At 41.9% G+C, this 16904-nt stretch overlaps 1 protein-coding gene across 4 annotated transcripts; it reads left to right on the top strand.

The window, feature by feature from the left end:
* The first annotated feature begins 1942 nt into the window (after positions 1–1942).
* Positions 1943–6086, top strand: LOC147634537 (pentatricopeptide repeat-containing protein At5g27110-like). 4 transcript variants are annotated; one of them, XM_086803614.1, is made up of 3 exons: positions 1943–2094; positions 2310–2352; positions 2810–6086. In XM_086803614.1, the coding sequence occupies exon 3, from the start codon at positions 2835–2837 to the stop codon at positions 5811–5813; it is 2979 nt and encodes a 992-aa protein (XP_086659740.1). In that variant the 5' UTR covers positions 1943–2094; positions 2310–2352; positions 2810–2834; the 3' UTR covers positions 5814–6086. The 4 variants fall into 4 exon arrangements, with proteins under 4 accessions (XP_086659740.1, XP_086659741.1, XP_086659738.1 ...); XM_086803615.1 differs by having other exon boundaries at positions 2310–2389; XM_086803612.1 differs by having other exon boundaries at positions 2275–2352.
* The last annotated feature ends 10818 nt before the right edge of the window (positions 6087–16904 follow it).

The following is a 16904-nucleotide window of genomic DNA, read 5'->3' as shown; positions in this document are numbered from 1 at the left end:
TGCTACGACATCGGACACTCCATCTTATGAGATGATCGATTACTTTTCAGTCATAACACTGGAAAGGTACACTACTTTAGAGTCATAAAACTAGAAACGTATACCTACCACCACACCACGACGAGCCTGTGGTATGCTTGTCATGACATGGTTGTCTCACATATAGCATAATAGGGAGTAAGATTACATTCCTCCTTGGTGTGACCTCAATTTAAACACTTTGTGCACTAGAGATCCAATCGTAGTCCAGATCTAGCTCCCCGTGCACTTGCACCCCGAAGCTTAGCCCATGCTGCCACTAGTCATTTTTCTACCATCTCTAGCTTCTAGCTTTTCTTTTTCCAGTTCCCATGCTTAGATTCTACATTGGACTCCACATCTGAGTCATCATCCGAAGTGTCATCCTCTTGCTCATCCTTTGAGGAATCTACTTCCCACTTTTTCTTCCCCATCTTTGAAGTCGAGTTTTCTCCTAAACTATACTCCGAGCTTCAAATAGCTTCCACTAACCCATCAAATCCGTTGATGGTGAGATTAACAAATGCTACAACTAGCTTCAACTTCTTCCGCAAACCCTAGACAAAACATTCTCCCATAAGCACCTCAACTGGCTGATCCGTTGAGTTCACTTAGCTCCGTAGAGTGTGGAATTCATCCATGTAATCTTCTATCTCAGCAAGGTTTTCTGCTCCAAGTGGTGTAGTTTCTCCATATAAGCTTAAGCGTAAAGCTAATGGTAGCGTTGTGACTGCTACAAGCAAGGCTTGTTGCAAAGGGTTTTGGAAAGGGTTATGCTCAGGAGAAGGGCATAGATTATGATGAGACCTTCGCACCTATGTCTTGTATGACTATGATCAAGTGTATTATTGCATTAGCATCATGGTTGGAATGTGCATCTCTTGGATATCAAGGCTTTGTGGTTTTGTTGAGAAGAGACACAAGTCTAAAGTATGCAGGATAAGAAAAGGTTTATATGGCCTTAAGCAGGCTCCTAGAGTATATGGTATGAGAAGGTAAACACATGCTTCTAGCTTAGGGCAAGCAAACTACATTTTCTTCATGAGGGAGTGGGATCTTCTTCTCTTGACTCTCTTGGCATCACCGCTTGGCTACCATTATCTTACACTCTTTGATGACGAGTTTTTGGCTTCTAGCCATGAATTTGTATCGATTCTTTACTTAATAGAATTAATAGAAGTCTCTTTCTTGGGAGGAGAATGTTATCCTATCTTATTTTTAGTCCTTTATTTGGCACAACATAGTTACTTGCTTAAGCTTGGCAAATGATGGTGGTGTCTAAAATATGCACCCAAAACGTCTTCACTTTTTATATTTATTAATTAACCAGGATTTGCCATGCACGACTCTGCACCTTATTCGATTCATATTTCTAAAGGTGAGAAATATAATTGAACCTTCCTTTTTTGGCAAGTACCACGTGTGGCTCTACATGCTTCTAGAAAACTAAGAGTGTGTTTTGCATTTACATGCTTACACGTTGCTCATGTAGGCGAGCAGGCGTGGGGAGGGGAGAGGAGTAGGTGGGAGAGAGGAGGCAAGGCAAGCATGCGATGGGAGGGGAGGGCAACAGGTAACTTCGAGCAGGAGAGGTTGAGGGGGGCGAGTAGGCGATGGGAGGGGAACGCAGCAATAGGGCAAGGTAAGTAGCCGAGGTTGGGGAGCGGGGTGGCCGAGGGGAAGACCGTGAGTTGCGATAGGAGCATGCGAAAAAGGAGTTGTGTGGAGGCATGGGTGTGATATATCTAGCGGAGGACTCCTTACATTCACCTAAGGCGTGGGCATTAATTAATGCCCACAACGAAAAAGGTTAATAAGCACCCACGACGAAAAAAAAAAAAAACGGTGTTTATCCATAGGGTTAAAAAAAAAGCAACTTGGCAGTAACGCTTAACAGTTTTTTCATAAATCATGAATTTTACAAAATTGTTTGTGTGGGTATAAATAAGAAGTTAATTATTATCGTAGGAGCAGCGTAGATGCCTTCTTCCCCCGAGTTAGCTCAAGTAATGACAGTAAGTACTCGCACAGAGCGCTTATGGAAGGAGTATCTCAGGGATCCCTCGCAGTGCCAAAGTGAGTTTCATTTCATCCCATTTTTTGCCCAATCACATATCTTGCCAGTAAGGCTCCTAATGACCTGTTTAAGATGCAATAATGACTGGGTTGAATCTTTTAATATATGAAATTTAATTGTGGCTGTAATTTACCATAATACATAAATTGTTTGGTGATTTGATGCCAACTGAAAGCAGATTTAAATGGCTAGTCCATGCCATGTTATTTCTCAGATTGTAGGGGAGATCATGAAGGTTTGGCAGGAAATTCGTCCAGGTGAAATCTTTATGCATACATTAACATCTAGACAGAGGTAGGTTTGCTCTCTCTCTCTCTCTCTCTCTCTCTCTCTCTCTCTCTGAAGCGCGTTTGGATGCATGCACACACAGGTATGTATGTATGTTATGGATATACACATGTTTATGTGTTCATATGCATGCATGCAGCTTCATGTGCAGTATTGTGTGTGTGTGTGTGTGTGTGTGTGTGTGTGTGTGTGTGTAGCCTATTACCATGGCACCCAAAAAACTTGGTTTTTGACCAGTATATTGGTTATTCCAAGTTTCAAGACCGCCATGGTGGTTGCACCATAGTGAATCAAGACTTTTGTCCTGCCGTGGTGGTGGAAACGCAATGCAGCAGATGTGGTCGTGTGTGTGCACATGCATGCTGCAGTATTATTTTTTAACATGTTAGGATATATAGTTATGGTGAGTTTTGGGGACACTGGCAGGTTCAAGCAAGATATATAAATTAGGATGGTTAACCAAGCTTTTCAAGCAGTGCAAGGGTGGCCATTGGCAGCTGATGCTGCTCTTCGACTTCTGCAAGAATGTTTCAGAAAGACAGATCTGGCAGCAACCAGGCAAATATATTCTCTCATCATCAGCAATGGGCTTGACCCGGTGAACATCATAACTAATCATCTGATTCGCCTCTTTGCTGAATGCGGGAGCCTGCCTGAGGCAAATGCAGTCTTCTGCAAGGTTGCAAAGCGGTCTGTCTATACATGGCATGCAATCATTGCAGCGCATGCCATGCTGGGAGAACCCGAGAAGGCTCTCCAGTTGTACGATAGCATGCACCACACGGGCCTGAAGCCAGACAAGGTAATTTTTCTTTGTACCATTAAAACATGTGCCACTTTACAAGATATAGGGCAGGGTCGGTTGATACATGATCAGACCATGAGAACACAATTGGAATCAGATGTGTCTGTGGGCACCAGCCTTGTTGACATGTATGCCAAATGTGGGTGCTTAGAGGAGGCGTGGAAAGTGTTTGAGCAGTCTCAAAACCGAGATGTGGTCATGTGGGGTGCCATTATCACAGGGTATGGCCAGCATGGACATGGTCTTTTGGTCCTCAAACTCTTTGAGAAAATGCTACAGGAAGACATTAAGTTGGACAGGGTCACATTCTCGTGTACTTTGAAAGCATGTGGCAGTGTAAACGCTGTAGTTCAAGGCCGTCTTTTACATGACCAAATATTGAAGACTGGACATGAGGCAGACGTGGTTGTGGCCAGCAGTCTAGTTGACATGTATGCAAAATGGGGAAGCCTTAGGGAGGCACACAAGGTTTTCACCAACTTGCCATGTCGAGATGTGGTGTCATGGAGTGCAATGATAGGAGGGTATGCTGACCATGACGAGGGGTTTCTTGCCCTTGAATTCTTTGAGAAAATGCTACAGGAAGATGTGAGGCCAGACGTAGTAGTTTTTTTGTCCATCTTGAAGGCGTGCGGTAGTGTACGGGCAGTCAATCTGGGGAAGCTTGTCCATGACCAAATCGTTAGAACTGGATTAGACTCAGAGGTGGAGATTGCAAACACTCTAATAGACACTTATGTCAAATGTGGGAGCTTAGAGCAGGCAAGCAGAGTGTTTGAGAATCTGCAGAATCGAAGTTTGGTGTCTTGGGATGTCATGATTGCTGGTTATGCCCAGCATGGCCGAGGCTGTGCTTCCCTTGAACTTTTTGAAAAGATGCAGCAGGAAGGCATGATGCCGGCTATATCCACCTATTCATGGATCCTGAAAACATGTAGTGACACAGGATCTATAGAGTTGGGAAAGGAGCTACACAGGCAAATCGTGAACGTTGGATTTGAATCAGATCCAATGATTGGAAATGCCTTTGTTGATATGTATGGAAAATGTGGGAATTTGGAGGATGCGTGTCAAGTGTTTGATGGATTGCTTGATCCAGATATCGTGTCATGGAGCGTATTGATATCCGGATACACTCAAGCTGGTCTTGGTATTTGCGCTCTTGATTGTTTTGCAAAAATGCAAGAGGATGGTCTGAAAGGAGACAAATACACTTACTCATGTTTGTTGAAGGCTTGTGGGAGCATAGGAGATGTTGAGCGGGGCAGGCTAATCCATGAGCAGATCATTAAAAGTGGTATCGATATAGATAGTGTGGTTGAAGGTGCCCTGGTTGATATGTATGTAAAGTGTAGAAGCCTTGATGATGCATGCAAGGTGTTCAATGAACACTTCAGTTGTGACTTGGTGTCATGGAATACCATGATGGCAGGCTATCTTCAACATGAAAAAAGTCTTCAAGCTCTTGACCTATATAACCAAATGCAACATCAGGATGTCGTGCCTGATGATGCCACGTTTTTGTGCGTCTTAAAAGCATGTGGTGCTACGGGGGCCATAGATCAGGGCAAGTTTACTCATGACGAGATCATCAAGAGTAACCATGGATCTAATCTTGTAATTTGCAACACACTCATTGACATGTATGGTAAATGTGCAAGGCTAGATGAGGCAAGGAAAGTGTTTGATGGATTGTTGAACCGGAATGTGGTATCATGGAATGCGATAATTGCAGGGTATTCCCAGCATGGCCTCTCTGGACAGGCCTTGCAATGCTTTGAGGACATGCAACGGCAAGGCTGGAAACCAGATGCGAGGACATACACAAGTGTTCTTGGAGCTTGCAGTCATGCATGTGAAGTGAAGGAAGTGTTTCAATATTTTGTATCAATGAGAGATCAGCATGGAATCACACCAACTATAGAGCATTTTGACTGCATGGTTGATCTTCTTGGCCGGGCCGGGCGCATGGAGGATGCAGAAGAACTTCTCCAAACCATGCCACACCTACCAGACGATTGCGGGTGGACGTCTTTGCTCTCTGCCTGTAAAGTCTATGACAACATGGAGCTTGGGAAACGATGCTTTGAGCAAATAGTTCGGGCAGATCCTACGAGTGCTTCAAGTTACATGATGATGTCAAACATATATGCTAACGCCAACAAGTGGGAGGATTTACACAAAGTGCAGTGGGTAAGAAATTGTGCCACTGCTTGGAAGAATCCGGGGGTGGCATGGATACCTGTCAATAACTGGTTGCAAGAGTTTATGGTGGGAGAGACAAGCTCCTGGAATATTGATAATACAAAGCTAAACAGGTTAACAAGATTAGTGAAAGATGGGGGTTATGTACCAGAATTAAGGTTAGTGTTTGAGTCTATTATTAGTGAAGATGAAGAGTTCTTGGGTGGACATGGTGCGAAATCACCAATAGGTTATGGCAATATAACTATCCCCCCTCAAGGTACAAGTTGCCCAGTCTCTAATCTTGAACTCTGTACCGATGGCCGCTTGCTTAGTAATTTGATTTTGAAGGTCTATAGCCATGAAAGTAATGTGAGAAATGTAAATTTGTTTGCTTATTGGAATGTTGGCGATGTTGCAAAAACACTTCTTTTTCCTTGAGAGATACAGATATATATTAGGTGTTGGGGTTTGAATTCATGCCCCCTCCTAGGCAGCGTAGTGAGATAGCCACTTCGGCAAGAGCCCGGCAACATTTTGTAACTACTTTTGACTATTGAGTAGGTTCACAAAACCCTTATGCTATGCAAAACTGCATAAGGATGAGGAGGTATGAAACTAGCTCATGAAGCTATGCATGCTGTAAAAGTCAAGGTTTACTCACATTTTTTAAAGCTGGACCGTGCTACTTCTTGCCAACAAGTGACCTCAAAAAACAGTCCCCTTGAAACAATCATTTAGCTCTCAGATAGATCTTGGAAAGCAAATGCACATTGAAATGGCCAGCAGGCTCACCTCCCAATCAGCGCTCCACTAAGCTTGAGGGCTGCCCAAATTGTGGCGTCCCATACCACTGAAGCCCACTATCCAATTGTATGGTTAAAACACAACCTAAACCTTGCTTGGTCTGGATCCCCTAGGAAGTCCTACCTATCAGGGCTGGCACTTGTAAGCTAGTACCTTTTTTTCTTCCTCAGGAGACGTTTGCTCAACTGCAGACTACAACCCTCTCATGAGGTAATGATACAATGACGTAAAAGAGGGGAAGAGGCGGGCAGGGGGGAGGTGGGTTTGGGTGCGTTGTGGTGGTGTTAATCGGGGCCTATAATGACAAATTAGATGAGAGTCCTCTCACGTGAGGAAGGGTCCCTAGCTGTTACAACCCCACGGATCTCTTAAACACGAAACACAAGTGATTGGAACAAACCCCCTAAGAGGGGTGCATGCTAGCTCACCTCCCAACCGTAGGATCTATGCTTTAAACCACCCCTGAGCCAGGGGCTAAGGTCCGACTCCCACAGATCCACGCTAGTCTGCCCCATAGAGGCCTTCGGCATGCGATCTATGCTCTTCCACATGCGTGGCTGGAGTCGCAGTCAAACTTTGACCAATAGTGAGGTTATGACAATAATAACCCATGGCATCACTTATATAGTGATACTACCACTATAAATAGCTAACATGCTATATATAGCCAGTAGCCTAGTTTTATTAGGAGAAAGCAGACTAATACAGGTGGCTAAGGTTATTTTTAATACATCCATGTGCACTGGCTATTTATAACATGATGGTTATTTATAGTAATAGAGTGATAGAATGCACAACGGAAGATGGGAGAGTGGAAACAGAGGAGAGAGAGTGAGAGAGAGATGGAGAGAAAACACAGGTGTATACCTGCTCTCAATATCACCAATCAAGAATACAAGTCCCGAGCAAGAGGGGAAGAAGACCTCGTATGTGAGGGATTTCAGCAAGCCAATATGCAAAGGCACTAAGGTATGCAAGAGGCAAGTACCCAAGTCAAGTCTGAGGAGGGAATGACCCGGCTATATATATGTCAAAGTAGGGGCAGTCGACCAGCTCTCTCATGACTAGGGAAAAATGCAAGACTCCATAAAATGGAAAAAAAATGGGAATATAATGTGATGGGTGACCAACCCCTCTAGCTAACATGGTCAGTCCTAAAGGCTAAATAGGACACCACAAAGGAAGCATGCAGTAAGGGGATGATGATGTTTAACACCCCCTCTCAGCACTGGATGCTGAGTGAACCAAAGACGCTGTCCTCGATCAAAGATGAAAGACTGCAGCAGCAACAGGTACCAGGAGAGCTCCACAAGCAATCTCCTTAGCAACTCATCTACAAAAGCGACAGAACAAGCTGCCAAATACACCGCTCCTATGGAAGAAAACAACCATGTAGGCTGCGACGTGCTGCTCCAAATAATGGTTCTACTCCCAAGTATAAGAATACTCCCCGGAGTCGAATGTCGTGTTTCCAGCCTGGAGATGGTCTATAAAACCTCAAAACCAACCAAGATCAGATCTTGTAGCTAATCAATCTTGGGAGAAGCGGGTTGATCCTCACTGGAACCCTCTGAGTCCATCTCCTCAAACTCTGTAGTAACAAGAGTTGCCAAACGCTAAAAAGAAGCATCCTCGGCATTGCAAGATATAAAAACTCTGTAGAAAAGATGGGGTCCGTCTGCTCAAACTCCATACCATGAGTTGCCCAATGATGTACACAAGCACACTCCACGGAGGTGGGCATCGCCAGATGAAAGGACTCCACATCCCCCTTTGAAAATGACGTCGTCAGACTGGTATTCTAATCCAAATCCAAAAAACTCTAGAAGTACCACTGTGCCCCAAGCACAGCTAGCAGCCACAGATCCAAAGCATCCCACTGGGTCTGAAAGTCCATCCTCCAAAACAACCACCCTACACACCGCATCAAACCAAATGTAGAACTAGCAGAGGGAGGGGCATCCTTAGAAGCATCACAAACAGAGGCAGAGGTAGACCCCTCACAACGAGGAAGGGAAGCAGGAATATAAACTGCAGTGGTAACAAAGTCCTCAAAAGCATCACTGAGAACAGAAGACTCTTCCATAGAATTAGATCCCAAGAATCAACAACAAACAAATGATCCCTGTGAAAGGATCACACCTCACAGGCAAAACACCCTCCTTTCTCTGCAAACATTGCAAAGAACATAGGCTCTGACAAAATAAACTCTGCTCAGGATCTCTGAAAAGATCACTACTCTCGTCAAGAAAGAACTACTCCCCTCCAAAATCTTTAAACACTTGTCAGAGAAGAAAGTCTTCACAGATACAAAATAGCTCCCAAAAAACTGATCCTCAAGTGAAGTAGCTGGAGATGGCCTCCTTTGAGTGTAGAAAACTCCTTTGGAAAGCAAAACACAGCCAAAACATTGCTGTCCATTAAAAAACAGCACTCCACCGCCAACAAAAGGCAAGGAACATGAAGAAACTGGGGAACTGTGTAGGCCAGGAACAAAACACAAGTGTTGATGCTCCAAAAAATCAGCAAAACGCTGACTGAAATTAGAGATTCAGTGTCCTCCTCAGGTACCAAACTGTCACCAAAGCCACAATCCACACAAGACCCCCTTTGCAAGTGATGTGTGGCCATTGGAGAAGAAAATGCAGCCAACCTGAAAATGCGGGCTGACCAGCTTCCACACCTCATATGAGGAAAAAACGCTGAAGAGAAGGTACCTTTGGGTCCAATTGATGAAGCCCAGGTGGAGGTAGAGCTACCAATAGCTACAGTCCAAAAAACACAGCAAAACAAGGTTGCAAATCTGAAAACGCAGAGGTAGAGCTACCAATAGCTACAGTCCAAAAAACACAGCAAAACAAGGTTGCAAATCTGAAAACGCAGAGGTGAAAAGGGGCAGTAGATAGGCAAAATCTGGAAACGCAAGAGTGAAAGGTACCACAAAGCCTCAGATCAACCAATCGGCAAACTGACTGCTGCAAACAACCTGTAGATGAAGAAACATAGCACAAACAGTGCTGCTGCCCTGAAACAGAGCAGGCTAACAACTGTACAGGAGTTCCAGGGGTCAAATCTGATGAAGATTGACCACAACTCTGTAGTGGTGAAGCGCCTACCAGCAAGGTAAGGGAATTGCTTGCAAGGTTCTCCAAGCAGGATTATGGTGACCAACATTGTTTGGTGATGCCGTAGACTTTGTCAAAGGATGCAAGGAGGAATGTCAATGATTTGTTGTGCCATAGCAAAAATATAGAATGCTACTCGCACTAGTCATAGTCACACAACCCTTTGAGAAATGGTAAATTGACCAATCAGTTCTAGAGAGCACAACAAACCCAAGCACCTTACATCATTGTGGCTACTGACTATTTCACCAAATGGGCAAAGACCAGGGCCTTGAGAAAATCTGATGCTCATACCACAGCTGAATTCTTGTATAAGCAAGTCATTTTTAGATTTGGTTATTAATTAGAATTGGTGATCAAGGATCACATTTTATCAGTGAGGTAATTGAGTGCCTTTAGAAAAGTTTTTTTGTGGCTCTCCATGCCTTATTATGTTCTATTCTTACAAAGACCATTAAATCCAACCAAAAAATGATTGGAAACATAAGCTTACGGTTGCACTTTGAACCTATTAGACGCAATTATGCCTATGGAATACCTAATGTAGCTAGCAAAATTGACTAGCTAAGAAAGCAATGGCTCAAAGATTTATTGTGACCTTGAGAAACTAGATGAAACAAGAGTACATTATATCTAAATCCTTCATGATTATAGAGTATAGAACTTTTCCAATGGTGATTTTCCAAAGCTCCAAGCATTTCAATTCCATTGCTCTTCTTTTTGTCAAGTCTTCCTTCAAGGGTTACCCTAGCTTGTGGATTGGCCCTCTCTACAGCCATTTTATTGTTTGTCGGATCACCTTAGTCAGTTTCTGCCTACAAAGACATTAAATAAAGCAAACCCATTCTTATGTAGAACCAAAGCTTGTGATATACAAGGTAGCATGATGTGCACTGTGACCAATTTGATGGAAAAGATCTTCCCGTTGCAGACTATAACAGACTAATAAAATGAATGTACTACTCTATTTGATAAAACAGATGGTGGCTTTCATTTCCTACAATTAAGCACAAGTGACCAGATCGGCTACTACTCTGCATCAAGAGCTCTTATTCAAGATACACTTGCAGATATACACCTCAAGTGCTTCCACACTCGATAGCATCTTTGTAAATCATTGCAATATGCAATCATGTACTGTTCCCACTCTTTTATGTGCAAAGTTTCTTTAGTCCCATCTCTTGTGATTGTAGCACCTATTGTATCTCCTTCCTCATGAAGATTGTCAATGTAAATGGCACAAGCTTTGTTGCAAAACAACTCAGCTTGTGCACACATGCCAGCCAAGGTTTCAATTACACCAGGTCCGATGCCACTTCCATCACACTTATTTTCCTTCAGCAGTCCTGCTCGTGCTTCAGAGCTGTGTTTCTCACACTCCTTCCATTTGCAGAAGTACAGAACCTTGAAACAATGGCACACAGAATAGGCAAAGAGCAAAAGCATCACATGGGTTAATGGTTGAGAAGTTCCATTAAAAATGGATTGACTAAAATGTCAAGAAGGAACTTAAGGAAGAGAATCTAGCCATATGTTTGGGGTTGGTTCCAATAAGGACAAAAAGTTAAAATATTGGGGTATGGGACCATTCACAGAGTTACAAAGATCACAAGGCTTGGTGAGAATTGAGACTCTTGATGGTGTCGAAATGGAAGGATACATCAAAAAGAGTAAGCTAAAAAAGTATTATGGACCCCTGACCCAAGATATGCTAGCCCACATAAACAAGAAAAGGCTAAAATTTTAGGAAAAAGAAAAACCTAAAAAACAAGCCAAAGATGAAGTTAAAACCCATGAGACAAAGGCCAAAAACAATATAGTGCTCTCTGTATTAGACATCATCATCCCCTTGTTATTGGCTTCCTTTGTGGTGTCCTATTTTAGCCTTTAGGACTGACCATGTTAGCTAGAGGGACTGGTCACCCCTCACATTATATTTCCATTTTATGGAGTCCTGCCTTTTTTCCTAGTCGCGAGAGAGCTGGTTGGCTCCCCTACTTTGACATATATACAGCTAGGCCATTCCATCCTTAGACTTGACTTGGGTATTTGCCTCTTGCATGCCTTAGTGCCTCTGCATATTGGCTTGTTGCAGTCCCTCACATACAAGGTCTTCTTCCCCTCTTGCTCGGGACTTGTATTCTTGTTTGGTGATATTGAGAGAAGGTATACACCTGTGTTCGTTCTCTCTCTCTCTCTCTCTCTCTCTCTCTCTCTCTCTCTCTCTCTCTCTCTCTCCTGTGTTTCCACTTTCCCATCTTTCGCTATGCATTCTATCATGGTATCAGAGCGCCGGCTACCTTGCCTTGCCTCACCAACAATTACCTTACCTTGCTAGCAAAGTGTCCTCTTGCTATTCGAGAGTGTTTGCATTTCTTCTAAGAGAGAAGGGGCGCATATGGGAGAGGTGTGCAGAAAATGAGAACCAGGAGCGCCATCTAACCAGTGATTTCAAAATAAAAAAAGAGACTACTGTTTATAGCTTCTTGGGGTTAGAATTAAAGAGGGTATTGAGTACTATCAAAGGAGATGATTTTCACAACATACGTATTCTCTTCCTTGCGCAGTCAACAGCGAAGCAGCCGTATAGGAATTAGCGAAAACCAAAGAAAAATTCACTTTGTTTTACTTTCAGATAAGTGATTTTAATTTTTGTTTATTATTACTTACGATTTGGAAAATCGTATAGCTTATAAAATCTTTAAGGTTTTGGAGAGTACCATGATATTTCATCGCTCCATGTATGTACCAAATCTAACTTGAATAAACAAGCATATGGAAGTTCATCATTAACATTAATGTCTAGTTCACCATTGGTAATTGGAGACAAATGGGGTTAGCTAAAACATGTTGAGATCGTTTTCTTACATTGACCATGAAGTCAAATTCCAAGAGGAAAAGCAACCAATATGTGATATGTCTTGTGTGCAAGGTTTGTTTATAAGATATAATAAAGTCTAATGGTTTGTGAAAAAAAAAAGTGATTAGCCAAAAGATAATGATAATATTTCTTCACAACGTATACCATGGCAAAACTTCTCTTTCTGTGGTGATGATATATTCATTTTAACATCATTGAGTTAGTTGCTAGTAAAACAAATAGTGTAGTCTATTTTACCTAGTTGTGCCAGCACACATCCAATTGTAAAATTTCAAGCATTATAATGTGTACATGAAAGATCATGTTCTAGTTGGGTGGTGTCAAGATAAATGCACTAGCCAATGTATTCTTAAGTTCATGATATGCTTTTTGACATTCTTTCATTCAATCAAAGAATATTAATAGTCGATATGATATCTGTGCAATTGTTTTGTCATACAATATGATGAACCTTTGATAATACCCAACGTGGTCCATAAATATTTGTACTTCCTTGTAATTTATTGGGGGTGGTAATGAATCTTTCATAATGCCTAGCAGGGCCCATAAATCTTTATACTCCTTTGTAATTTATTGGGGGTGGTAATTCCAAGATAAGTTTGACCTTGTTCTCATATCCATGGAAGTGCCATTTTTCAGACATGATTTGTCCCAAGATTACCCCATGCTTTACACATAATTGTAGTTTATTGGAAAACTTTTATCTAAAAATTGTGAAATTTTTTATGAAAGAAAATCTTGAAATCTGAAGCTTTTTGTTCTATAACTTCTCAAAATCTGGAGGTATTTGTATCTTCAAGTTTAAATTTGAAGGTATTTTTCAAAATATGCAGGTGAAAACTACACTAAACTCGGGGTTTTTTTTAGCCCCGGTGATCAAGCTTGAAACCGGACAGAATCATGCTAAAGTTGTTGATACCGATGAATCGGGCGCTTGAGAAGACCCTATGAGAATCACAGCCCCAATGACCAAGCACAAAATAAAGCATCTTTTGACCCTGACTTTTACTGAATATTATTGTTCTCTTCATACAACCCCGTGGAAGAGGGTGGACAACAGGACAGAATCATGCAACCCCCCCTCCCCTCATTATTTAATACCTTATAATGTTTTTTTAAAAAAGAAGAAGAGGCAGGGTGGCCAATGACAACCACTCTTTCCTCACCTTCTACATGTGTCAAGAAGAGGGGGGCCGAGGGGGTGGGGGGGTGCCCTTCCTTCTAATGCCACTGACCTCCTCCACCATAGGGCCGCCACTCTCTGCACGCAAATTCTGTGTGTGTGTTCTGCACACAAAAGTAGAATTCAGAAAGACGCTGAACTATGTATGCTCCAAATTCTATTGTACAGATACATTCCATCCAATATTTATCGAAATCACGGAGCATACTAGAATCTATGCTCTAGATCTTACCCAACAACCTCCTAAATTTGTCATAGGGATAAACAATCTCCAAGAAAGTATCATATAACAGCATGCAATCTTGTTCTCAAGATATATAATAGATAAAGATGTTACCTTTTACACTTCTTAAGAGTTTTGGCTCAAAAATTAGTGCTAAATTGCATTCCTTTTTTCTCCTACCAAGGTGATGAGACTGAGAGGAAACTCCTACTCAAACAGATGCAACCCTCTTCCTTCTCTAGTGAAGGAATAGATGTTGCTAAGGACACTAAGGCATAGATTAAATCCATGAATGATTACATCTCTCTCATCGTGGGACCAAACAAGGCTAGTCAATCCATGTTGTCTCGTCTGGCCAGAGACGCTAAACTATAGTGGAAGGAATGGTTCAAAGAGCAAGATATCCAAGAGGGTATCATCACTTGGGATCGAATCAAAGGAGCTATAAAAGAGAGGTTCTTACCTCTAGATTTTGAAACTATGAAAATGAACTAATTCTACCAATTAACTCAGAAGGCTTTGTCGTCGATGGATGCATATTACTCTCAATTTGTCAAATTAAAAAAGTATGCTCCCCTCATGGCAATAAATTAGATGGTCAATAGGTTTATTCAAGGTTCTTACCTCTAGATTTTGAAACCATGAAAATGAACTAATTCTACCAATTAACTCAGAAGGCTTTGTCAATGGATGCATATTACTCTCAATTTGTCAAATTAAAAAAGTATGCTCCCCTCATGGCAATAAATTAGATGGTCAATAGGTTCATTCAAGGTTTAAATCCCCCTTTGAATCATTGATAGAATCTATACATCCAACAAGTCTTAGCCTCTTGAAGGACGAACTAGAGGACAAGAACCCTGACACCTTTAGGAACTGAAGGATAGGAACCCTGGCACCTTTAGGAAATAACCTTACCCAGAATCGCTTGACCAGGGTCAATCTCCAAGAGTACCATTCCATCAACCTCAAAATAGCAATCCAAATTCTCATCCTTTCCTTCACGACTAGAGTTCTTGTAAAAGGACATGGCATTACAAAATGGTCTATTCTACAATACAACACATTGGGGGCATAGCAACGTTTCTTAGCACGTTCTAATATCATTTAGGCTTTTCGGATGTCGGGGGATTCAATTGTTGCTCAGTGATTAGACTTTCAGGATGTTGGGGCATTCAGTCTTGCTGCTCAATAGTGAAATACCTTATAATGTTTTTAAAAAAAGGAGAAGAGGCAGGGTGGCCAACGACAACCACTCTTTCCTCACCTTCTACATGTGTCAAGAAGAGGGGGGCCGCGGGGGGGGGGGGGGGGGTGCCTGAATGATTACATCTCTCTCATCGTGGGACCAAACAAGGCCAGTCAATCCATGTTGTCTTGTCTGGCCAGAGATGCTAAACTATAGTGGAAGGAATGGTGCAAAGAGAAAGATATCCAAGAGGGTATCATCACTTGGGATCGAATCAAAGGAGCTATAAAAGAGAGGTACTTACCTCTAGATTTTGAAACCATGAAAATGAACTAATTCTACCAATTAACTCAGAAGGCTTTGTCGATGGATGCATATTACTCTCAATTTGTCAAATTAAAAAAGTATGCTCCCCTCATGGCAATAAATTAGATGGTCAATAGGTTCATTCATCGATAGAATCTATACGTCCAACAAGGCTTAGCCTCTTGAAGGACGAACTAGAGGACAAGAACCCTGACACCTTTAGGAACTGAAGGATAGGAACCCTGACACCTTTAGGAAATAACCTTACCTAGAATCGCCTCACCAGGGTCAATCTCCAAGAGTACCATTCCATCAACCTCAAAATAGCAATCCAAATTCTCATCCTTTCCTCCGCAACTAGAGTTCTTGTAAAAGGACATGGCATTACAAAATGGTCTATTCTACAATACAACACATTGGGGGCATAGCAACGTTTCTTAGCACGTTCTAATATCGTTTAGGCTTTCGGGATGTTGGGGGATTCAATTGTTGCTCAGTGATTAGACTTTCAGGATGTTGGGGCATGCAGTGTCTTGCTGCTCATCAATAGTGAAATACCTTATAATGTTTTTAAAAAAAGAAGAAGAGACAGGGTGGCCAACAAAAACCACTCTTTCCTCACCTTCTACATGTGTCAAGAAGAGGGGGGCCGTGGGGGGGTGCCCTTCCTTCTGATGCCACTGACCTCCTCCACCATAGGGCCCCCACTCTTTGCACGCAAAAGTAGAATTCAGAATCTAGACCTAGACGCTGAACTATGTATGCTCCAAATTCTATTGTACAGATACATTCCATCTAATATTTATCGAAATCACGGACCATACTAGAATCTATGCTCTAGATCTTACCCAACAACCTCCTAAATTTGTCATAGGGATAAACAATCTCCAAGAAAGTATGATATAACAGCATGTAACCTTGTTCTCAAGATGCATAATAGATAAAGATGTTACCTTTTATACTTCTTAAGAGTTTTGGCTCAAAAATTAGTGCTAAATTGCATTCCTTTTTTCTCCTACTCAAACAGATGCAACCCTCTTCCTTCTCTAATGAAGGAATAGATGTTGCTAAGGACACTGAGGCATAGATTAAATCCATGAATGATTACATCTCTCTCATCGCGGGACCAAACAAGGCCAGTCAATCCATGTTGTCTCGTCTGGCCAAAGATGCTAAACTATAGTGGAAGGAATGGTTCAGAGAGAAAGATATCCAAGAGGGTATCATCACTTGGGATCGAATCAAAGGAGCTATAAAAGAGAGGTACTTACCTCTAGATTTTGAAACCAACACCATATTGGGGAATTTGGGAATTAGACCTTTTTTTTGTGCATTTTGTATAGAAATATTTGTATTTTTATAGCCAAACCTAAAAGTTTACCTTATCTATGAGAATAAAGCAAATTAAATGTTGAAAAAATAACTAGAAAACTATAGAGTATGTGTGTTTTCCTAAGGAATTTCTTCTTTACGTCACTTTATATTAATACATGATGCTTGGACATCAATGCATTCTCTCTCTCTCTCTCTCTCTCTCTCTCTCCAACCCTTGACCTTTGACTACATATGCATAGTCGCCATACAATATATAGGACACCCCTTGTAGGGACTATCATCTATCAAAATAGTCTTGCTATGTTCACAAACATTGCCATATTCGTTCCACACATACTGAAGGGGCTTGAACATTGCTTCCACCCCCATCTTGTCTAGCCGATAGATGATCTTGAGTGGATGCGTATGGCATTTCTCCTGTCCCCAAATCATGAAAAAAGGATATCTCCTTTTTGCATAGCTCTCCAAGCAATTGATTATTGC

This window comes from Cibotium barometz, chromosome 10 (genome assembly GCF_041138505.1).
Source record: "Cibotium barometz isolate CiBa-2024 chromosome 10, ASM4113850v1, whole genome shotgun sequence".
NCBI classification, from domain to species: domain Eukaryota; kingdom Viridiplantae; phylum Streptophyta; class Polypodiopsida; order Cyatheales; family Cibotiaceae; genus Cibotium; species Cibotium barometz.
The sequence above is the reverse complement of the archived record's forward strand: the minus strand, read 5'-3'. Positions and strand labels throughout refer to the sequence as shown.

Coding starts and splice junctions, on each gene's coding strand:
- LOC147634537 (XM_086803614.1), top strand. CDS start 2,835: ATGGTTAACCAAGCTTTTCAAGCAGTGCAAGGGTGGCCATTGGCAGCT.